Here is a 24,754-nt window from a genome sequence, read left to right on the forward strand (position 1 = left end):
CATTCTCTAGTGAGAAAAAAATCAGCAAGAAAGGATTGATTCCTCTGGTATTCTACTCATCCCACAGCATTAGCCATGTTACGAGGCTAAACCCTTCAATCCAAGGGGTGAAATGAATAGGCAGATGACTGCCATTCACTGTAAGCCAAATTTTCCATGGCGCAGACAAGTCATGTACTCTAAAAGGCAATAAGGACTCGAGCAGGAGATGGAAAGAATCAGGCAGAGACAAGGAGGCCCAAGCACATGAAAGCCATGAAGAGGTATCTCCCTTAGGTGTCTATCAGAGGAGCATCACCTTTGGGATCATTACCCTGAAGTAAAAAAGGATGACATAAATGAGTATCATGCTACCCATGATTTTCCTAGGAGGAAGGAGTTCTAGAAACCAATGAAATTAGACTTACACAGCCTGGATTGTTAGGTTTTTTATTTTTATGTTTTAATTGTAAAAGCATGGACTATAAAGCTGAAGACCAACCCAACTTAAGAAGAAAAGAGACCTAATGATCAGGATACCACATTGTCTAATTCCTTTGAGAATCCCTCTTCCATCGCTTCAGTTCTGCCTCCAACCAAGGTCTGTCCACTGTGAGGGAAAGGACCTCCTCCAAAGTCAGCTTGTTAATTAGCTCTAAGGAGTGATCTGGGCTCTTTTTCACTTCCCCTGTATCCCAGTAGGAGGGAGCTTGGTGGCCTCAATGCTCCTTCCCATTAACTGAGGATGTATAATCCGACATCTGAGGCAGAACGAAGATCCAAGTTTCCTCAGTTTTTCAGCTATTACTCTGTCCAAATGAGGAAAATTGCCATAGGTCAGCCAAGACACAATCATACCAAAAAAAACAAGCTAGGAGTTAGAGAACAAAAAGAATCCTACGTGTCATCTCACAGAGGAGGGCTGAAGATGAAGGAAAAAGAAATGAGAGAAGGGATCACAGTGTTTAAGATGAAAGAGAAGCAGTGATAGAGCATTTGCTTGTGTTTTGTGAAGACAAGGGTCTCTCCCCTCCTATAGTGAGAGCTTTTTTGCACACAAGACTCTCTTAGTGCCAGAAGATCTTGAATTCCCCTTGAAATAAGAGGGCTAAAAGTAGTAAATCAGCCCTGTGCTGTGTTTGTCTTGCCAATATACCAGTATGTGGGGACAACTGCCAGTGTTGGTCCACTTGTCACTCTTTTTGGGGCCCACACTTGTCTGTATGCCCGCTGCGGCTCCAGTGACTAAGGGGCTGCCCCTCCTCCTGCCTTCACAGCCTTGGCCATGAGCGCCTGCTTGTCTATGCAGTGCTTTTTGAGGGGTGGGACTGTTGTTTATAGTGTCTTGTTCCTTTGTGATTTTATTTGAAGAGCTGCCAGGCTGAAGCTGGAAAAGCTTCTCTTTTAAAAAAAGAAGCCTACAATGTTTTCAAACTAAGGACTCAATATTTTTCCTGTATGTTACCACAATGACATAAATGACCACTGCTATTTGTATCTTCCTTCTCACCCAGTAAACCAGCTAAACTATTGTTTTCTCATCCATTTAGAAGTAAAACATCTCAATAACAATACTATCTTAACTTTTAACGCTTCCCAATTCTACACATTAAACCTTTCTAACTGGCTTAGAAAATGTTCTGAAAGTCCTGGGCTTAGCAGTGCTCCTAAGCAGAGACCAAGGCAAGTTTGGGGGGAGCCATTTTCCCTGTTTTACTTCTCTACATTTTCAACTTGACCTCCCTATTCTGATGGTTAAATTAAAGCAATCCTTGTCAACCACAAACCACAAAGATAAGACAAGCAGCTGCACTTATGAGTCAGGTCATTTGCCCCTAAGATCTAACCTAATTAATACAGAAGGCAGACTTCAGGTAAGCTCTGTGTATTGCATCCCTCACTGTGAACACATACCCAGGATTTTTCTCACATGCAAATTCAAGTAACAAATTATTTATTAGAATTACTGCCAAAGTTTTAGACAAAGACAGACAACATCTATTTTTATGGAGTTGTGATAATTGCAATTACTATTCTCCCTATGACCCTGCATAAATCCCTGGTTTATCAAAAGGACTAGTTCTATTTTTTTTTTTTAATTTTTTTTTTCAACGTTTATTTATTTTTGGGACAGAGAGAGACAGAGCATGAACGGGGGAGGGGCAGAGAGAGAGGGAGACACAGAATCGGAAGCAGGCTCCAGGCTCTGAGCCATCAGCCCAGAGCCTGATGCGGGGCTCAAACTCACGGACCGCGAGATCGTGACCTGGCTGAAGTCGGACGCTTAACCGACTGCGCCACCCAGGCGCCCCAAAAGGACTAGTTCTATTAAGAAACACCTTTAAGAGATAACTATAATGATGTGGAACCTACCAGTAAGTCATGTTAGAAACACTGAAATTTCCAATCTGATCACTATTCTACATGTAAGAGTACAGAGCATATGGTAGACACATCATATTCACCTAACTAATTTATCTCATTTTGCCTAGTTTCTTTCCCCTTCTTATGGAATCACTTTTTATTCCCTAAGGAAAACCTATTCCCTGTGCTAGGCTTATCTAGTTGGGCTTAATGTTTTACATTAAATGTTTTGCTCTCTTTACTGAGCATCACTTAAATTTAACGGCTTCTTGGAAACAACCAGGAAGCTGCGATCACTACTAATTCTCCATTTCCACTTTTGTTACAAAAGTCAGAATGCTAGGCAGAGTTATGTGCTCTGATTTCAGATGCTGATTCTGCAATAAAAGTCAGACGATCTCAGTATATCACTTATTAAGTCTTACTTCTTACTTCCCTACTATCAATCAAGTAAGACTAACTTCTCTATACACAAGGCTATTGTGATACAGGATAGCTGAAAGACATTTCTTTCCTTTCAGAGATGAGACTTACAAAATAGGTAATTAGTCTGCCTGGCTAGTTAGGTTTGTCATCAGTGTAGTCAGTCTGCTACATAGATTCTACCTTAATTCACCTGTACTCCCTCACTCCCCATAAATGCTATGAGTCCTTTCCTTATGGTGTTTCCCTAGCTGGAAAGAAGTCAGAAATACAAAATTCCAACAGTCTAATGATTTTGCACTTTGGAAATAATTGACAATAATTAATAAGGAAAGACATGTCTGCTTGCTCTTTTCCTAATTCATCCATGTAAATTAATAGTAAGGGATGATAGGAAGAACAGGGTCCTGGAGGGAAAATAAAGAGACCGGAGAGCATCATCCTGTCTCTCCACATGGAATAGGGCATATTTAGTGCTGTGTAGAGAAGGAAGTGTTTCCTGCCCACAAGCATTGGGGTACCTACTCTGGCTTTTTTTTGTTTTTTAAGTTTATTTATTTATTTTGAGAGAGACAGACACAGCCTGAGTGGAGGAGGGGCAGAGAGAAAGGGAGAGAGAATTCCAAGCAGGCTCTGTGCTGTTAGCACAGAGTCCAATGTGGGGCTTGCATCCATGAAGCTGCGAGATCATGACCTGAGCTGAAGCCAAGAGTCGGATGCTCAACTGACTGAGCAGCTACCCAGGTGCCCCTACTCTGGCTTTTTATATCCTTAATGATTTTCTACTTCTTCTATTGATTGTTGAGAGAGATGCGAAAGTCTCCAACAGTAATTAAAGATTTATCTATTTCTCCTTTCAGTTCTATCAGTTTTGTTTCACATATTTTGAAGTTCTGTTACTAGGTGTATACATATCTAGGTTAAGTACTCTTGAAGAACCTACTCCTTTTGAAATGTCTGTCACTGGTAATATTCCTTGCTCTGAATTCTACTTGATATGATATTAATACAGTTATATTTCATCTTTCTCTTGACTAGTATTTGCATCCTTTTACTTTTAACTGTCTGTGTCTTCACATTTAAAATGGGTTTCTTGGGGCACCTGGTTGGCTCAGTGGGAAGAGCACACAACTCTTGATCTCAGGGTTGTGAGTTGAGCCCCATGTTACGTGTAGAGATTACTAAAAAAAAATTTAAAAAAAGCAAAAACAGGGATTTGAAATAAATAATAAAACAAAATGGGTTTCTTTCTTGTGACAGTTCTGCTTTTTTTTTTTTTTTTTTTTAACAGAGACAGCACACTTGCATGCAAGCAGGGGAGAAGGACAGATGGAGAGAGAGACAATCTTAAGGATGCTCCACACTCAGAGCGGAGCTGGGTGTGGGGCTCGATCCCACAATCCTGGAATCATGACCTGAGCTGAAATCGAGAGTCTGACGTTCAAATGACAGAGCCACCCAGGCCCCCCATGTACAAATTTTAAAGGGGAGGTAAAAATATCTCTTGAATAATATTTTAATATTTACTATACACTAAAATGACACATTTTGCATACATCACGTTAAGTAAAATATACTATTAAAATTAATTTTACCTGTTTCTTTTTACTTTTTTCAATGTGACTACTGGAAAATTTAAGGGGCACCTAGATAGCGTGGTCGGTTAAGCATCCGACTTCAGCTCAGGTCATGATCTCATGGTTCACGAGTTTGAGCCCCGTGTCGGGCTCTGTGCTGACAGCTCAGAGCCTGAAGCCTGCTTCAAACTGTGTTTCCCTCTCTCTGCCCCTCCCCTGCTCGTTCTCTCTCTCTCAAAAATAAACATTAAAAAAAATGTTTAATTACATATGTGGCTCACATTATATTTCTATTGGGTGTGCTGGCTTAGATCATTTACATTTAATGTGATTATTGATATTGCTGGGTCTGTTCTTCATATCTTTTTTCTTCTTTTCCTGGCTTCCATTGGATTGCGTATTTTTATTCCATTTTATCTTCATTATTTGCTTATTAACTATACCTCTTTGTTTTTTATTTTTGTTTTTCAGTGGTTGCTCTAGGATTTTTAATATAGGTCTTTAACTTATGACAATCTATCTTCACATAACACTATACCACTTCACATACTGTGTACAAATCTTATGCTAGTATGTACTTTCACTTCCCCCCTCTTTTGTGTTATGACTGTCATATCTTATATTCCAAATCCCACAATACATTGTCTTATTTCTGCTTTCACTAGTCAATTGTCTTACAGAGGTATTAAAAAATGAGGACATTTTCACTGCTCTTCATTCCTTTGTATAGATTCAAATTTCTACCTCATAGTTTCCTTTTGCCTGAAGAATACCCTTTAATATTTCTTATAAGACAGGTCTGTTAGTGATGCATTCTCTCGGCATTTGTTTGTCTGAAAAAAGTACACCCTTGTTTTTTGAAAGATGTATTTGCTGGGTATGGAATGTAAGTTGACAAGTTTTCTTTTCCCTTCAGTACCTTTTTCTTAAAAATTTTTTAAGTTTATTTTTTGAGATGGGGGCATGACCTGAGCAGAAATCAAGAGTCAGACGCTTAACTGACTGGGCCACCCAGGCACCCCTTTCCTTCAGTATCTGAAAAAGGTAGCTACACTGTCTTCTGGCCTACACTTACTTCTGTTGGAAACACATTATATATTCCTTTAGTATATAATGTATCTATTTTCCTCTGGCTGCTTTTATTATGTTTTTCTTTACCACTGGTTTTCAGCAACTTGATTATTATACTTTTTGGTGTGGTGTCTCTCCTACTTGGGGTATGCTGAATTTCTTGAATCTGCCAGTGTTTAAGTTTCCAAAGTTGGAAAATCTACCATTGTATCTTCAAACATTTTTTCTGATAACACTTACACCCATCTTTCCTTCTGAGATTCTAATTACATGCTTAGACTGCTTAATATTGCTCCACAGCTCATTGATACTCATCTTTTTTCAGCCTTTTGTTTCATTTGGATTGTTCCTGTTGCCATATATTGTAATTCACTACTTTTTTCTTCTGTAGGGTCCGATCTACTATTAATCCTACCTCTTACATTCTCTATTTCAGATACTGTATTTTCCATCCCTGTTAAGTTCAACTGAAGTCTTCTTTTACATCTTCCATTTTTCTCACCATAATGTTAATTTTCCTCTAAATTCCTAACCATATGGAATGTATTTATAATATCCCCTTTAATATCCTGTCAACGTAAGCTAGTTCTATCATTTTTGTCATTTCTGGGTATTTCTAGTAACTGTTTTTTCCTTTGTTCTAAGTTGCATTTTCCTTCTACCTTATATGCCTGGTAAAATCTGATTGGATGCTGGATATTGTGATTTCATGTCACTAGGTTTTGTTGTTACCAGAATATGTTTGTATTTCTTTAAATATTGTTGGGCTTTTGTTCTGTGATACAGGTAAGTCATTCAACTCATTTTCAAGTTTTCAAGACTTAAATTAAACTTTGCTACCATAGGTCCAGAGTAGCCTCTATTCTAGGGCCAATTTGGCCCAACTCCTGAGGTAATATCCTTTTGAGGCTCTATTCAATGCCTCCTGACCTCTCCACTCTAACTGGTTGGAATATGAACTACTCTAAGCACCTGTGTTAGCTTTGAGGTTTGTTCTGATTCCTTTTTTCTGGTGTTCTTTCCCTAGCCTCTGGTATTTTCTTTCTATATACGTACAGATCAATGCTCAAAGATTTAAGTGGGGCCTCTGCATGTCTCTGGGACTTTCTCTTTGTGCAGCCACCCTCCCTTCAGTATTGTACCTCACAAACCTTAGCGACTTTCACCTCCCTGATGTCTGAATTGTCTCCTCCACTTGGCAAGACTGTCAGATACTTCCAGGTTCTTCCAGCTCTCTACCCTCAACATACCACCCTAGTGAGGTGGGGAAATAATCAGCTCATCCCTTTCATTTTCCTTCTCTCAGGGATCTTGTTATCCACCATCTGAAAATTGTTGTCTCATGTTTTGTTCAGTTTTCTAGCTAAACTGAAAGGGTAAACCTCATCCATTTTATTTTATCATGACCAGAAGCAGAAGTCAGATCCATTTATTTGTATGCCTGCATAATTTCCATGTATTTCTAAATTTATCTGAAGACTTATAAAACAATGCTTAAGCCCTCTAAGAAGTAGAATCATCAGGCTATAAAGCACAAACATCAAGCCACTGAATCACAGAAGTTACCTAAATCAATCATCAGGAATCAACAAGTAATTTCTAGTGCTGGCATCCATTTAAAAATATTTCCTTTCTGGGGCACCTGGGTAGCTCAGTCAGCTAAGCATTTGACTTTGGCTCAGGTCATGATCTCATGGTTCTTGAGTCTGAGCCCCACACTGGGGTCTGTGCTGACAGTGTGGAGCCCGGAGCCTGCTTCGGATTTGATGTCTCCCTCTCTATCTGCCCCTCCCCTCTTCACGCTGTCTCTCTCTTTCTCAATCTCTCTAAAATAAAGATATCATATGTTTTCACTCATATGTGGAACTTGAGAAACTTAACAGAAGACCATGGGGGAAGGAGAAAAAAATAGTTACAAACAGAGAGGGAGGGAGGCAAACCATAAGAGACAAATACAGAGAACAAACTGAAGCTTGATTGGGGGTGGGGACAGGGGAGAGGGGAAAATGGGTGATGGGCATTGAGGAGGCCACTTGTTGGTATGAGTACTGGGTGTTGTATGTAAGCGATGAATCACGGGAATCTACCCCCAAAACCAAGAGCATACTGTATATACTATTTAGTCAACTTGACAATAAATTATATTAAAAGTAAACAAATATTTTTAAAACATTTCCTTTGTTTCTTGATTGTGATTTTTAATCTAGTTTTGCAACTAATTCCACCTCTTCTTAACCCTGACCTCCTTTCTTTAGATATTTCTATTCAAAACTAATTGCCAGACCCAGTATAGAAATCCCCATCTATAATGTCCCTGGTGTTATCAGCCTTCCAGCCTCCTTTTGTATTCTTTACAAAGGCAGCCAGTTCCCACATTCCATTTTTGAGAAGTTTCATTTTCTTATAGTCAGTTAAAATGTCAATCCTGTCAATCATTAGTCCTATGAAGCTATACAGAATTTAACTATTCATCTATACATAAATCCACTCATGAAAATATGTTTGAAAGCTGTTATTTTATGAACAGGTAATGTAGCCAACTCTTCTTTTAGTAAAGAGATCAGAGAAAGGGTAGCCTAATGGCTTTCTGTACATATTCTAAATACAGGACTTCTAGGTTTTATTTTCCTTATTAAACTAAATCTGATCCCTTTTACTTCTAGGATCTTATATTCCTTGTCTATAAAATGGTAAGAATATTATATCAGTTACCTTATTTTGGAGAAATATTTAAAGCAGCCTATAAAAGTGATAGGAAATACAGAAAGAAGAGAAATGGTTATAATGAAAATATATATTTGAGGGAAGAATAGGATTGAAGAGAGGACAAATTACTTGCAAAAGAAAACTGAGAATTCACAACTGAGAAACAGAATAACTTATTTTTAAATGAACATGAATACTTAAGGATATCTACTATTTCCTCATCAGAATGTTAACTTCCCAAGAACAGTAACCTTAAAAGCCTGAAAAATACAGTACTTTGACAATGGTGCACTTCAAAATAGTTATCATCATCACAGACATGTGAACTGGTACCTGCTTTCAAGGTTAACATAATTCTAGCAAGCACTCCCTACACAAGTTATGGGTAGGTGTAGTAGAGATAAAGTAGACAAGGAATCTCTCCTTCTCCTCGACTCTCCTACATAATGTAATTTCCATTAACTTTGCTTGCTAGAAACCAAACCTTTGATGGGCCGAGGGAATGGAAAATATGTCCTGATGAATGCCGCCTCTGTAAGGTATCTCACTGAGGTAACTGCCACAGTAAATAGCAAGGACTCAGCTCATATCCTACTCATTGCTGCCCTCTAGGAGGTTTTGCGTAATTTACAACAAATGAGCTACAAGCCAAATAGAATAACTGACCCCTTCCCATTTAGCAGTAGTAGGCAAAAAATGGCAAGAAACCACAGATTAATGTCTTAAAATCAAAAACATTTAATTGGTGGATACTTTTGACTGTCTTTGATTTCTATTTTGCCCTTTGATTTGGTGAACTCTTTTTTTTTCTTTCTGTTATTTGATCCAATGTTCTAGTATCACTATTCTGAGCAAGGGTGGTTTCCCCTAAAGCAAGACAATGTCAAACCATGTATTCCTTAACATTTTTGTTCAAAGATTTATTCAGGGAGTGATGAACTTCTGAAATTTGTATTTTAGAAACTGACCTTTGGCAAAAAGAATGGGGCTAGTCCAGCTGGCCCTAAAGAAAATCAACATGCTGGGCATGGCATATGGCTCTCACATTCAATACATCTAATCCTAAGACAGGATCCAATTTAAGATTCTGAGGCAGTATAGTATAACAGATAAGACCCAACGCTTGGGTCTAAATCCTGGCTCTGCTACTTACTAGCCATATAACTTTAGAAGTTTCTTAATCTTTCCAGGCTTTGTTTCTTCATCTATAAAACAGAGACAGTTAAACTACAGTATATACCTCTCCAAGGTTTGTGGCGACTGTTATATGAATAGAACACATAAAACACTTACAATAATAGTGCCTAGCATGAGGTAAATGCTCAAAAGATGTTAGCCAATATTATTATTTGGAAGACTGTAAGCATACAAGACAAAACTTTAGGTATGTAGAATAGCTAGTGCATACTATACTGAGTTTCTAAAAATCTCCCACAGCTGTGAAGTTTTGAGTATACTCAATATATCAGGCAAGGATGTTTCTTCTGGGCCTAAGAAAGGAAGAAGCTACTCAGGGAAAAAACCCAACCCAGTTCTCTTCTTTTGCCACGAAAATATCGCTCTGAAATAAAATAGGCTCCTACAAGTTTAAGATTGTTTAAAGACTGTAGTATAATTAATCTACTTAAAATTATTAGCAGAAGCTGAGAGCCATAGCTTTCTTTCCTTTCTTTCAACCCAGTACATCAATTTAATAATACAGATTTTTCAATGTTAGTTTAAAAAATATCACGGGGGTGTCTGGGTGGCTCAGTTGGTTAAGCATCCAACTTTGGCTCAGGTCATGATCTCACAGTTTGTGAGTTTGAGCCTGGCATTGGGCTCTCTTTTGTCAGCACAGAGCCTGCTTCAGTTCCTCTGTGTACCTCTCCTTCTGCCCCTCTCCCACTTGCACACACATGCGCACTCTCGCTCTCAAAAATAAGCACTTCCAAAATATATATATATGTAATAAATGTAGGCTACTTATAAATGTAGGCTACTTGAGAAAGCTTATCTCTCATATCCTAAGTGATCTAGAACAAGTAGAGATAAAAAAGGAAGTAGAAATGGAATCCCTAATGAAAATCCCAAAGAACTCCTTCATGCTACAACACAGTCCACTATTAAATATTTGTTCAATAGATGAACTGCTGGGTAGGTGCCTTAAAGAGAGTGAGAATGAATGTCCTCTCCCTCAGTGTCTAAACTGTCTATACATAAAATGGTAAATCAGCAGTTCTCAGACTTGAAGGTACATAAAAAATAAACTGGGGTATTTGCTTAAAATGAGTATCTCCACCACACTGTCTCATACTTATTCAGGAGAATGGAGAAACCCTAAGAGAGCTGATTCTACACAGGTCATCTGAGGACCACATTTCAAGAAACAGTGAGGTAACACCTTGACTTACTTTCCACTTAATGCTTACTATTTGAATATAAAAACAGGTGCGAGATTACCTCATCATTGAGCCAGTTCAGATGGTTCAGAGTTTGAATATCTTTGCGTGTAATGGTCAAGCGGAATGCTTCACTCAGAACTTCATCTTGGTTCCCATTACGAAATACATTTTTTATTTCCTTCTCCATTTCCTAGGGAACCAAGAGGTACCAGAGATGAAGTGTACATGGCTATAGACACACTAGATTTCTCACCAAACCCCATATAACCCCCAGACTGTATCAGTAATCAACTCTTCACTTCTAACATTTTGGTTTCTATTCTTTCCAGTAATCTCCTGGGTTATCTCCTTTCATTCCATCCTGTCCCCCCTTCTCATTGCAGCACAACATTTCAGACCTTTCTTCCTTTTATTCCTAAAGTCTGAAATAACCTTCTGCTATCAAATTTTCTAAGTCTACAAGAAGACCTAATTATACTTCATATCTTTGGCCCACACAATTTCTTAACAAATAGACTCTTTCCCAAAAGGTAGCAGGGGATACAGGTAGTGTGTTTCAGACATTTTTCTAGAAAAACTTGGGTTTTTAAAATGTAAATTATGGAATCCAGCACACTATAATACATGTGTTATACTTACTAACTATATGATAGTTTTTCAAACAGAAGAATGAGTCAAGGAACAGATTATCTTAATATGCACAAAGACTTTGGGGTGCCTGGGTGGCTCAGTCAGTTAAGCATTCAACCCAGCCTTAGTCATGATCTCACGGTTTGTGAGTCTGAGTCTTGCATTGGGTTCTCTGCTGTCAGCACAAAGCCCACTTCAGATCCTCTGTCCCCATCTATCTCTGACCCTCCCAAGCTTGTGCATGCACACACGCACTCTCAAAAATAAATATTAAAAAAATGTACAGACTTTAATATATTTAACTGATTTTTTATTACTTAAAAAAATAGTAAGCCTCAACTTACTATCTGATGTCAAACTACCCGTACATATACATTAAAAGTAAAAATGTACATAAAACACAAATTTATTAAATGTTTTTTCACTGAAGTCATGAAAAACCACTCACAATTCTTTCTTCAATTTTCAATAATCCTTTAAAAATAAAGCCAAGATTAGTAATACAAATGAAAGCGGGAGTATGCAATACAATGGATACTTTAAATGCCAGGTATTCTATTATTTCTGTGTTTGAAATTCATTCTATGTATCTTTTCTAAACACACTTGTTAGCACAAGAATCTATAGTATGTAATTTACCTCTGTGATTTCAGGAAATTCATCTTCACTATCAGTTAATTTATGACCTTTCTTTTCTGTTTCTTGGGTGATCGTTACAGGGATCTCCTTTTCAAGAGGTACACGAAGATGCAGTTCTACTGAATCATGTACTGAATGTTCCTGTTCCTGCAGTCTCTGCAAAACAGAACTTTAGAATAAGTGGGATAAAGAAAACTACTATTTGTCTACATACACTGAGTAGAACCATCTGGAGAGACCAAGCACATAGACTAATCACACAATGTAAGTGCTATGCTATCATAGCAGCTCACAATTACAACTTTGATCCCAAATCCAGGTAATCTTCCAAATTAGTTGCAACTTGGATAAGATTTACAATCTTATCCCCAATTTTGTTTTTTACCTGGTTTTGAAGCTGCAATGCTAGTGCTTTCTGCTCTTCAATCTGGCGCAATCTCTCCCGTGCTCGAGAATCATAAACACTAGTTCTAGGAAATGAAAAGGAATGTGACACAAATGCAGACCACTGTCTTAGCATCATGCATGTTATTGATGAACAATGAGCACTAAACATAAAACCTCCATATAGAAAGTCTAAAGTGCCTACACTAACCTTATCGCTATTTAAGACAGAGTGAAACCACATGGTGTTATTGAAATTATCATACTATTTTTAATCAAATGATGAAATTATTAGTTTGTTGCTAAATGTGAACAGGTGATATTTGTGGCTATGTGTAAATGTGTAGTACTTTTTTTTAACATTAAAATTTAGAGATTAACATAATCTCTAAGATTATGGAGAGACTGAAGCTTCATTCTAGAAATCCAAAAATGTGATTGAATCCCAAAGGAGCAAATAATACAAGATACTAGTGAGGTTTTAATTCAAATACTGTACTTATGATCCAAAAGAAAAAATATGGATTTATTTTTTTCTCTAAAAACAGTGAACAAGTCCAGGGATCTGAATACCTTAGAGTTATTAAAACTGGAAACTAAAAACTTTTAGTGATTTTGCAAACTCCAGAAATGTAAATTATTCAATAAATTAGTTCTACCAATGTAAAAATAAGGGCACTTATTTTCCTTTCTATGTAATACTTAACATCAAAATAGTTTTCCAATTCAATTTAGCTTCAGCAATTGTTATATATTTAATAAACCTGAGCATAGAAATGCCCCAACCCCAAGAGAATTTTAAAAACCCAACAACTTAAAAGCTGTTTTATAAATAGATATAAATAGGGAATTTTTACTGACTAAAAATAGGTAGGGTGATCGGCTAATTGACTTCTTCTGAGAAGGAAGAGATTGAGAAAGAAAAATGATACCAAAAACAATAACTTACAATTCTTTGATCCACAGCTCTGCCTGGAAAAATGCAGGACTATGGTGGGGGAAAAAAAATGGCAAATGAACAGGAGGCTCATAAGAAAATTCAAATATTTTCACCAAGAAAATCAATCATTGAAATAATTTAAAAGAATGCTTTATATGTATACAATAAAGCGAAGGTCATAAATTACATAAAATAATTGTAACTGAGAACTAAAGAAATACGGCTATGAGTCACTCACATACATAGTAGTTAAAAAGATGGCCCAAAGTTCAGCAGAGAAATTAACTGTAACACAGGTCCTTACTTGCACCTTGCTCCAACCCAACGCAAAAGAGTACATCACTTGTCAAGATAATATATTAAGCCAGAACGTTACTCTTCCAAAATGGTTTAGATTGACAGATTTATTAATGATTTAGTCAAACCTTATGGGTTCTTGGACTTCTTCCTGTCAGTCTACTTGAATCAAAATATATTCAACCAAGTCATAATGGATACTGAAAATCCCCATCGACAGAATAGTCTGTATCAGATGGTTAGTTAGCTAATGAACCAAAGTGGAGAATTAGCAATATACAGCTCCACTCCAAAGATGAGAAACCAATTCTATTCCACGCGGCTCTTGCTGACAACCCAAATGAATAATGCTTAGCATAGTCACAGGCATGTTCCCTCTTCCGGAGCCTCTTGCTCTTCTCACACATCCTCATCTCCTTGCCAATCCCTAACTGTGATCTCTCACAGAAACAAACAGAAGAGTGAACACTTTTCCAAAAAAACCTTTCAGACACAAGTAGAAGAAGTGCACAGAGCATGAAATTGGGAGTTAAGAGACCTGGATCTCCTGGAGTGGACCCGGATTCACTGTGTGACTTTGAACAAGTCACTTCATTTCCATGGTCCTTAGCTTCAAATTTGTAAAACATGGAGGTTAGAATCCCTTTCAGTTCTTGAATTGCTACAGTCTGTCTTAGTGAAGGCAAGAACAAGGACTCAGAAGGTATCCCTTGCTCCCCAGACTACCTTTTGAGAATTAGTATTCCCAATCATCCTTAGGCTAGGGTTTGGCAATGAATATGCTGTTCTACTGCCTCCCCACTGTCACTGAGGTTAATAAGGGGAAAACATAGGAGAAGCGCCTATGCCTTTGGCACAGTGGATACTGATGTAACAACCAAGATAGAAAGCCACAAAGATCAGTGGTAGCACTGTGAGGGGCTTAGTATGTGATACTAAAAACAAATCAACATGAAAACACATTGACTGCACAACATAAAGTGACAGGAATTGCCCAGAATTTCATAGTAGTAGATCTTGCTATTGAAATTTGTCTGCTTCCTTTATTAGAACATAAGCTTAATGAGGATAGGAATTTTTGTCTTTTCTATTTACTCCTGTGTCCTCTGCACCAAGAATTGTGCCTGGCACACAGCAAGTACTGTTTATTGAATACGTGAATAATGTAAGGGAAAAGTATTTCTCTTCAGTAGACGTAGGTATTTGATGGATTAGGAAAGTAAAATGCAGGGGGAAAAAACAAAATCTTCTTGCTTTTCAAAGAGATTATGTATTATTTCTCATTATGATTGAAGCATACAGTAAAAATAACTACAACTACTTATGAGCACCTACTTAGTACTCTGTGTGAAATTCTGCTCTAGCTGCTTTATATTAGTTAAGCCTCATGATAATTCTCTTTTAGTTAAACCTCAATATAATATAGAATAAGGAATTATTACTCATGTGTATAGAAGAGGAAATGGGAAGTTCAGAAGGATCAACTGTCTTGGAAGAGTCAGGATTAGAAACTGTGTCTGTCCAATTCCAAAGACTGTGATTTCTACTATTGTAACATACCTTTCAATAAACCAAAGCCTTAAACCAACATGAAAATGATGAGTTCTTGGGCTATGCAAGAGAGCCTTTTAGGATTTCTAGGAAATTCATTTGTTTAACAAAGATTTATTTACTAAGTATCCATCATGTGCCAGGCATTATGATCCACACTAGATGATAAATGCAAAAGTATTAGTAATAAATAAGATATAGGGATAAAAGTACCAGAGGAAAAGACTAATACTATCTGGAGAAGTCAGAATAATGTCTTGAGAAAAAAATAACACCTGAGTCAGATTTTGAAAAGCAAAACGAGATTAACAAGTGGACAAGGAAAGAGAGGAAATTCCAGGGGTTAGGATCAGCATGTACAATGGCACAAAAACAGGAAACAGCATGCTATATTCTAGGAAATAAGGGCAGATCTTCACTGCTAGAATTTAATGGACAGGCAGTGGTGGGAGATTAAGAATAAAGAGCCAATTGGCCAAGACTTGGGAAAGCGGGCTCCAACTGCAATAAACAGCACTATTCAATCGGCCTTATCCAACAGATCATTTCTCCCTCCCTCTCATTCTTCAGGCATCACTAATAGAAATCCTCCATAAAGGAAAGGCACACAGAGTAAAGAACTACTGAAGAATTAAAAGCATTCTCTACATGAGATCGACTTTTTCCCAATAAAGAATACCTACTTTTGTGCACTACGCATTAAACGACTTTTATTTTATTTGAGAGAGCAAGTGAGCAAGCAGGGAAGGGGGTGGGGGTGAGAGAGGGGGAGTGGGGGTGAGAGAGGGGGAGAGGGGGAGAGGGAGAGGGAGAAGGAGGGGGGGGAGGGAGAGAGGGAGAGAGGGAGAGAGGGAGAGAGAGAGGGAGAGAGGGAGAGGGAGAGAGGGAGAGAGGGAGAGAATATGAATCTCAAGCAGGCTCCGTATCAGTGAGGAGCTGGATACAGGGCACAATATCACAGCCCTGGGATCATGACCTGGGCTGAAATCAAGAGCTGGACACTCAACTAACTGAGGCACCCTGAAACACTTTCATTGTAAGTATTTTTCTGTATGTTAACCTTCACAGCAATTCAATAAACAGTAACGTATTAACACTGGCATTTTTATTGATAAGGAAACTAGGTTCAGAACAGTAACTTGTCTAAAGTTATGTGATGTCTGGACGAGATCAGAACCCAGGTCTGACTCAAAATAAAAACAAAACAAAATAAAATAAAACCCACATATAAAGAATAAGGAATCCAAACTGTAAAGTCTCCTTGAGAAATTATAACAGAATTTTTTAAAAATATCTAAAATTTAGGACACACAGGAGAGTTGCAAAGTACAGAAACTGAGATGAGAAAGAAACATCACTATTCCTAATTTTCTCAATGGAAAATGGATACTATTTTCATTCCAGCAACTGAACTGCTAATGGCAAAGAAACTGCAATCTAAGTAGTAACCTACTGAATTACAGAGCAAGAAGTTCCATATAGAAGTATCATATAGAAAATTACATTTGAATTGAGACTTAAAAGCTAAGAAAGAGACTCCTGCTTCTTTAGATAGACAAGTTGAGGTAGGGTTACATACAAGGCAGATGGAACAATGACTATGCAGGTAAGAAAGCACATATCACATACTACTAATGTATGTGTAATTAACACATGAAAGACTCCCATCTTCCCATATGGCTCCTTCTCTCACCTCTATCATGTCTCTCTTCAAATGTCATTTCTCAGCCTTGCCATGACCACCCAAATAAACAGTGCCCCCCTAACCCCAGTCTATATATTGCCCTGCTTTATTTTTCTTCACAGCATTTATCACTATCAGACACACACATTTATTTATTTGTTCATAATTTGTCCCCCACCTCTTTCCTTACACCCCTTACAACTAGAATGTAAGCCCCTTGAGTGCAGGGATTTCATTTTGGTCACTGCTGTTATCCCCAATGTCTATATTAGGACACGGCACACAGTAGGTTATCAATTCGTACTTGTTAAAGGAAAGAATGTATGATAGGAAGTAAGGCATGTGGAGGAAATGCTTTCTATACCATACTAAGGAGTTTGGGCATGATTTTATGTCTGATAGCCACTTCTGAGGGAGTTTAATGAATGATCAGATATGCATTGTGGAAAGACCACTCTGGATGTAGAATGGAAGATGGAAAAGAACAGGCAAAGAATGGATTAGAGAATATGGCGGAAGATGGAATGAAGCACAACAAGGAGGACGGAAGAAGACGACTAATTAAAAAGTCATTGAAATAATTCAAATTAACACAGGTGAGAAATCTGAATTGAGGCAGTTTTACTTTTACGTTATGCAACTCTCAGTGAAGAAATTGTGATTAAAGAGAGGGAAAAGAAAACAATATATCAAGAATGTCTTTTTTTCCATAGTTTACCTGGGAGTTGCAGTCTGGGAATCTTTCACTTTGAGTAAAATCACAGAGTCTGATCCTAAAAAAAGAAACACAACAGCATATTATTATTTTAAAAATTCTACCCAGTTATACACTCCAGGTGTCTATAGTTTAAGCTCCCATACTTCAGTGTATTCTGTTTTCATAAAAATAATGCAGCACAAGGACAAAGGTAAGATGGAAGACAAAAGGAGGCAGGTCCACTTTCACTGAGCCAGAAATAGGGCTTAGGGAAGAGCCTGCCTCACAAAGAAAGAAGTCGCTCCAAAAATACAAGTATATATGCCCTTCACCATCTACTCCTGGGCTGTACTTGATTCCTATGCTGCTTCTTTCTGTTCCTGGGGAACAAGAATAAGCCACAACTTCTCAAAAGTCTTTAGTTCATGAACTACCATGAGACTGAATAAGGTGAAAGAGGGGAGGGGGGAGGGGGAGGCAGAGGCAGAAAGAGAAAAAGCTATAGAAGTAGCAGGGTCTAAAAAAGTACAAATTCTATCATTTATTTTGTGTTATTGATAAAGGCAGGAATCATGTCCTTCTAAATGACTGACACCTCATTTAGGATATTTATTAAATGGTACAAGGAAAGTAATGAAACATTCAATGTACTATAGCATATTCGTTTCAGTTTAGTTGTAGCTAAGCATTTGTCATACAATGTTATGTTTTTGAGGTTAAAGGCTTTTTTTAATGGTAGTTCCCAGTAAATCATCTCACAAAATTATATAAAGGTTTTCATGAATATGTATAGCTATATAGTGATGCCACTAACAATTTTAATCCCCAAGTGAAAATTTTAAGAAAGTGAGAAATATCTTAAAAAAAAAAAAAAAAAAAAAAAAAGCTAAGGAAGGAGGAAAGAGCCTTAGAGACTGATCTATCAAAAGATCCCATGGGGCGCCTGGGTGGCGCAGTCGGTTAAGCGTCCGACTTCAGCCAGGTCACGATCTCGCGGTCCGTGAGTTCGAGCCCCGCGTCGGGCTCTGGGCTGATGGCTCAGAGCCTGGAGCCTGTTTCCGATTCTGTGTCTCCCTCTCTCTCTGCCCCTCCCCCGTTCATGCTCTGTCTCTCTCTGTCCCAAAAATAAATAAAAACGTTGAAAAAAAAAAAAATTAAAAAAAAAAAAAAAAAAAGATCCCTAATGTCTAATCACTTAACCTTAAACTCGTTTTAAGTTATATACCTAAATACATACTATCATAAACACACATAACACACACCTAAAGAAAGGGGAAACTAAGCAAACAAAGAAAATTATCATAGAAAACCTCAATTAACTGGAATGCTAAGTGTCTGGATATTTTGGTTAGCTAAAAGTTAAATAGAAAACTTTTTGTTTCCAAAATTTGCTGATGACCATTCTAAAATGCATAAACCTACTATGCAGGTTTTCTACTAAGTATTACCTGGTTAAGAACTTTTACTTCAATACTTAATTGATGTTCCAAAACTTAGAACTTCAGAGTACTTAATGTTCATCGCAAAGTACTAGAAACAGAGAAAGTATTGAAGTAATTGGGATGATTATACTCTGACTCTAGACGCTGCTCAGGAAGTTAATCTTTTTAAGTAAAATATTATATGAAATCATTTGCATCTCCATGTAAGAAAAAAGTAAATTATTTATAGGTTTAGTTTATTTGTGGTACGGCTAACTGAATTATATATATTTAAAGTATCTTACATGTTAATTAAATTACATGCACATTACAACCTTGCAATTCCCATAGATCCCATAAACAGTTAACTGGTTATTATTACTGAAAATATAGGAAACCATTGTTACCTTCCGATTGTGTATTTGAAGCTGGTAAGTTGTCTGGCTGATGTAGAAGAGAGTGGTGATGCTGGGGTTGATGGAGAGGATCAGAATCTTTGGATCCAAATGCAACAACATCTGGGGCATAAGACGATAAGGAATACACACTGTGGGACACTTGTTCCTGGGTAGTTAAAATGCTGGCAGATCCAGATGATGAAGTATCAGAGCCAATAATCTGAGCTGCACAAGAACTTCCATTTTTAAACAGTGGGTCTTTCAAAGTATTCTTATTAGAACTAAGACATCGGGACCTAGCAAGAGGAGAATATAGTTTTAATATCAAATAACAAAGTACAGAATTAAATTTATTTGATATATGTTTCTGTGACTCACAGGTGTAAAGGAAAATGTGTGGTGGGTTTGGCTACAGAAAACTGTTTCCCTGTAACCATCTGTAGTAGCTGTCTGTAAATCTCTCTTTCTTCTTCTTGGACTGTCTAGAGAAAAAAAAAAGAAGAAATTTTAAACACATCCAATAAGGCAACTTTTTTCTCAAAGCAGCATCTAGACTCCCAGAAGCTCTGCCAAAGTTAAGGCAGAGTCCTTCAAGATAATTAAGAATTATCATTAGGGATATCTAGAAAATTATAACAGGAATTAAATGAAATAAATACCAGATATTATATTTTGGAAAATTATGGGACATATATGTAAATAATAGTGCAGAGAAACTATAAGATATGAAACCAGAAGGCCAATAGGCAATCACTTTTGAGTCAACTGAGACAGTCCCAGAAACAAAACATTTGAGGACTTCTCAATTAGGATTCCAAGAAACCCCATGATTCCTGACATCTACTAAAAAAGTCACAAGGAAGCAACTAGAATAGTCAAGATCAGAGTGGGATACCCTGCTGTTTTCTATCCTGTCCAATTTTAACATTGTAAGTATTTTCCAAAGATGGTTTTTATCTCAAATATTTACTCTTTTTTCCTAAACCCCAATAATAAGTTTAGGGAAAAGCACATACTCCATAATATTCATTCACTCGTGTATTGACTTGAATACCTACTAAGCACCACTCACTAGAGATACTGCACTGAATAAAGTAATATTCCTGTCCTTGTGGAGCTTATATTACAGTTAAAGGGACTGGCAAGCGAGACTAATCAAAAATTATGGAAAATGAAAATGAAAAAATAAAAACAAGGAAATAGAAAGTGATGGAGGGGAAATAGCAGCAACAGGTAAGACCCTTCTAAAAAGGTGATATTTCAATAGAAACCTAAATCAAGGGAAGAGGTAAGTCATAGAAATTTATAAAATTTATATTTTTATAATATATAAAATTTAATATATAATATTATAATTTTATTTATAAAATTATATATAATTCGGGGCGCCTGGGTGGCGCAGTCGGTTAAGCGTCCGACTTCAGCCAGGTCACGATCTCGCGGTCCGTGAGTTCGAGCCCCGCGTCGGGCTCTGGGATGATGGCTCAGAGCCTGGAGCCTGCTTCCGATTCTGTGTCTCCCTCTCTCTCTGCCCCTCCCCCGTTCATGCTCTGTCTCTCTCTGTCCCCCAAAAAATAAAATAAACGTTGAAAAAGAAAAAAAAAAAGTTAAATTATATATAATTTTATATTATATATATAATATATAATATTATAATATATAATATATAAAATTTAATATATAAATTTATAAAATTCCAGGTAGAGGAATAGCAAATACAAATGCCCTGAAACAGGTATGTGCCTGATGTGTTCAAGGAAAAGTAAGGTCAGCGTGAATCAGAAGAGCAGTAAGAAATGAGGTCACTCAGCAGAGAACCAGATTACATAAGGACTTGTAACTATAGTAAAGCATCTATTCTATACTGATCCAGAGAAACAATGGGAAGCATTCACTAAATAATATACTCTGGTACTTAAAAAAAAATCTTATACACAGTTTAATATAACCACCAATCTTCAAAAAATAACTTTAATACTTTGTGGCAAGGCTAGCAGCATCCTGCATTGTGACATTTCAATATGCGCAGAAGCATTTTGCTAAAAATAGAATGAATTAAGCAATTATCTATGCAAAGGCAAACAGACACTAAGTTTTCTCTTCTTGATCACTGTTTCCTACATAGTAAATTTCAATTACATTGTCACTATAATGTTACTGTTCTAACAAGATTCACCTTGAACTATGAGGCATGAGTAAATAAATACTCCTTATGAAAAAGAGCTATCCTTAAATTTGAATAGATGAGTAATGAGAAAATTTGAATAGATGGGTAATAAGAAAATAAGTAGAATTAGTTGAGCATTTGGTGGAAAAATAGACCTGGAGGAAAAACAAATTGCAATTTTCTATATGAAGAAAATAAACTCCATTATTTTATCCTTTATACATTAATACTGTATTTAAGATGATGACATACTCTTTTCTAGTGTTTGTGAAGAGACTGTCTGCAGTATTGGACAGGCACTTCAGTGACAGCACAAAAATTATAATGTAGAGAAAGACCATTAACAGGTATACATTAATATCAATTACCAAATCTGTAGTTTTTAGCTATTCTACTGGGAAGGCCATGAGTATCTGAGAGATAAATTTAAAAACTGTAATTAAAATAAATGTCTTTTTTTATTAAAACCTAAATTTGCTATCATAAAGGTTCTTTAAATAGACAGTCTGAAGAATGAAGCATCATTACAATTATTTAGGTTGTAAGAGATTGACAACCAACTACATAGTGATCTATACACAGGAAAGCTGTGTTATGTGGCACTTTCATGACTGAAATTTTTCAATACCTCCCAATGTAAATTCTGACTCCACTTTCCCACTATACCAAATAACCGAATTCATAATCCACAATACAATGGGGTTAACACGTTTTCAGGAGTGGTAAAATGGAGGGCATGAAGGGAAATCAGAAGAATAATACCACCTGGGTCATGGAAATTAACACTTTTTTAAAAAATTATTTTTACATTTATTTATTTTTGATAGAGAGAGACAGAGCACAAGTGGGGGAGGGGCAGAGAGAGAAGGAGACACAGAATCCGAAGCAGGCTCCAGGCTCCAAGCTGTCAGCCCAGAGCCTGACGCGGGGTTTGAACTCACAAACAGCGAGATCATGACCTGAGCTGAAGTCGGACGCTTAACCGACTGAGCCACCCAGGTGCCCCTAAATTATTTTTAAAGTTTATTTATTTTGAGAGAGAGAGAGAGAGCACATGCATGTGAGGAGGGGCAGAGAGAGAGACAGAGGGAGAGGGAGAGAGAGAATCTCAAGCAGGCTACATACTGTCAGTGCAGAGCCCAATGTGCCAAACTTGGACACTCTACCAACTGAGCCACCCAGGCACCCATAACTCTTAATTAACCAGTCATTTTAGTTCATTTCCACCTCCTTACTAAACTAGATTTTAAAAAGCTTTGACTGCATTATCACATCATAGGAAGGAGAATAAAGCAGATAAACTGGTGTAAGAGGTTACTTTGCACACCAAGGTGTAGAGAAACATCCCCATCCCATGAAGACTTCAAGAGCACACTGAGAACAGTGAAATAGAAAAGATCTTTGTTTGTGGTACCCTTCAACCTTCATAAACTGACTTCAACCCTATAAAATTAAAAATGCTTCTCTCTTCCCTCCCAACACATAGCAAAATGGTTTCTTGGAATAAGTTTTTATCCTTATAAATAAAACAGGAAGAAACAAAGTGTCATTAAGTGACTCACCTAGATTAATTCAATGTAAGAACTGATTTTTTTTTAATTAGTCTTCATTCTTTTTTTTTTATTTTTTATTTTTTAAAATTTACATCCAAATTAGTTACCATATAGTGAAACAATGATTTCAGGAGTAGATTCCTTAATGCCCCTTACCCATTTAGCCCATCCCTCCTCCTATAACCCCTCCAGTAACCCTCAGTTTAATGTAAGAACTGATTTTTAAAAGTCTATTAAACACACATAACTCACCCACAAATCATTTTCCCCAGTACATGTATCTTCAAAGAAAAGCTTCTGTCTAAGCCTGAACAACCTCACAGTTATTAGACAACATAAAATGAACAGGAATAGATGTTCTATATTCCAAACAATTATCTAAGGTCTCTTTAAGCCTCTAAATGTTAATTTAGAGGTCACAAGAATTTATCTTCTATTTAGAACCATTTCAGGCAAAGAAAAGATAGTCCATGCAACTCTCAAAAGAACATATATGTAATATTTGACTTTTCCAAAAGAAAATCCAAAAAGGTAAGTCATTTGAAACTTCAAACACAATTCTTTTTTGGAGCATCTGGTATTACAAATAAAGTAAAAGAAAACATCCTTCTTTGTATATTACTTATTAAACTATTTCTACTGAGTAAGCAAATTATTAAATTAAGATGAAAGGAAGTACTAATTGGTAACATGTTAAAATAAAAGAAGCTGGATAATGTTATGTGTTAAACCTAATAAAGGACCAAGGAAAGTTTCAAACAGTATAAAGGTAATTAAGGTGTTGGATTCTATTTTTAAAATATGTGCCAGATTCTTGTACTTAAATGCGTCTATAAGAGGCTCCATCATAAACCTGAACTGTCTGTAAGATTATAAAAATTTAACAGAGAACACAAAATAAATTGTAGGAAACTGGTATAACTTTTTGTTACAAATTACTCAAAAAACTTCATAAATACTCCAATTTTGATTCTGTTTAAAGTAAAAGCTTTATACTATATAAACCTCAACTATCAAAGGTACGTAATTCAACAACCTTCTGTTTTTAAGTCCAAAATTCTTGGTTATAACAAAATTGTAGGGGCGTCTGGGTGGCTCAGTCGGTTAAGCATCCGACTCTTGATTTCAGCTCAGGTCATGATCTCAGGATTTGTGGGTTTGAGCCCCACATCTGAAAGCACAGAGCCTGCTTGGGATTCAATCTCCCTCTCTCTCTACCCCTTCCCTTCTCTCTCTCAAAAAATAAATAAACATTTTTTAAAAAGCTTAAAAAAACCCCAGTATTGTAAAAGGTTTTGGGTTTTCTTATGAATAAAACCATCAGTGCTATTAAGAAAGCCCGACATCTTAAAATGTTGCTCAGTATGTTGCAGAGAAGGATGTCTGGAAGCAACATATCAGTGAAAAGAAACTACATGTGTTTTTAACATTTTACATTTTTATTGTCCCTAGTATTTTCTCTTTCCCAAACAGAAATTCATTTCCTCTAAACAATGTTAACAGAACTCTCAGTTAAAATGGAAATACTCTACACTGTCCAGTATGTAGCCACTAGCAATATGTGGCTAATGAGTACTTGAAATGTGGCTAGTATGACTGAGAAAGTAAATTTTAATTTATATTTATACATTTATTTATTTATATTACATATATAAATTATAATTTAATCTGAATTAATTTAAGTAGTGCATATGGCTAGTGGTTACCCTATTAGTACCGTTCTTTAATGATATCCCTGAATCAGCCTTCAGCCAAGTGGTGGTCTAGCCATCACTTACATATTTCCAAATTCTTCTTTATGTATTCTTTTTAAACTTCTATTGTAAGGCTGAACAATGCAGTGGTTAACATCATGTTAATTTTATAAATGACTTTATATTCCTGAAGGT

General features: G+C 36.7%; 1 protein-coding gene across 10 annotated transcripts in view; it reads right to left on the reverse strand.

Moving 5' to 3' along the window:
- Positions 1-24,754, reverse strand: part of SENP1 (SUMO specific peptidase 1) — a 54,234-nt gene that overhangs the window by 9,518 nt on the left and 19,962 nt on the right. For all 10 annotated transcript variants that reach the window (XM_045463425.1, XM_045463427.1, XM_045463422.1 and 7 more), the window contains 7 exons: positions 19,524-19,627; positions 19,155-19,441; positions 17,348-17,402; positions 13,107-13,145; positions 12,159-12,243; positions 11,774-11,929; positions 10,563-10,694 (listed from right to left, as the gene is read on the reverse strand). In XM_045463425.1, the coding sequence (XP_045319381.1) occupies positions 10,563-10,694; positions 11,774-11,929; positions 12,159-12,243; positions 13,107-13,145; positions 17,348-17,402; positions 19,155-19,441; positions 19,524-19,627 (858 nt within the window). The remainder of the gene's footprint in view (positions 1-10,562; positions 10,695-11,773; positions 11,930-12,158; positions 12,244-13,106; positions 13,146-17,347; positions 17,403-19,154; positions 19,442-19,523; positions 19,628-24,754) is intronic.

Source organism: Leopardus geoffroyi, chromosome B4, assembly GCF_018350155.1.
Source record: "Leopardus geoffroyi isolate Oge1 chromosome B4, O.geoffroyi_Oge1_pat1.0, whole genome shotgun sequence".
In the NCBI taxonomy this organism is placed as follows: domain Eukaryota; kingdom Metazoa; phylum Chordata; class Mammalia; order Carnivora; family Felidae; genus Leopardus; species Leopardus geoffroyi.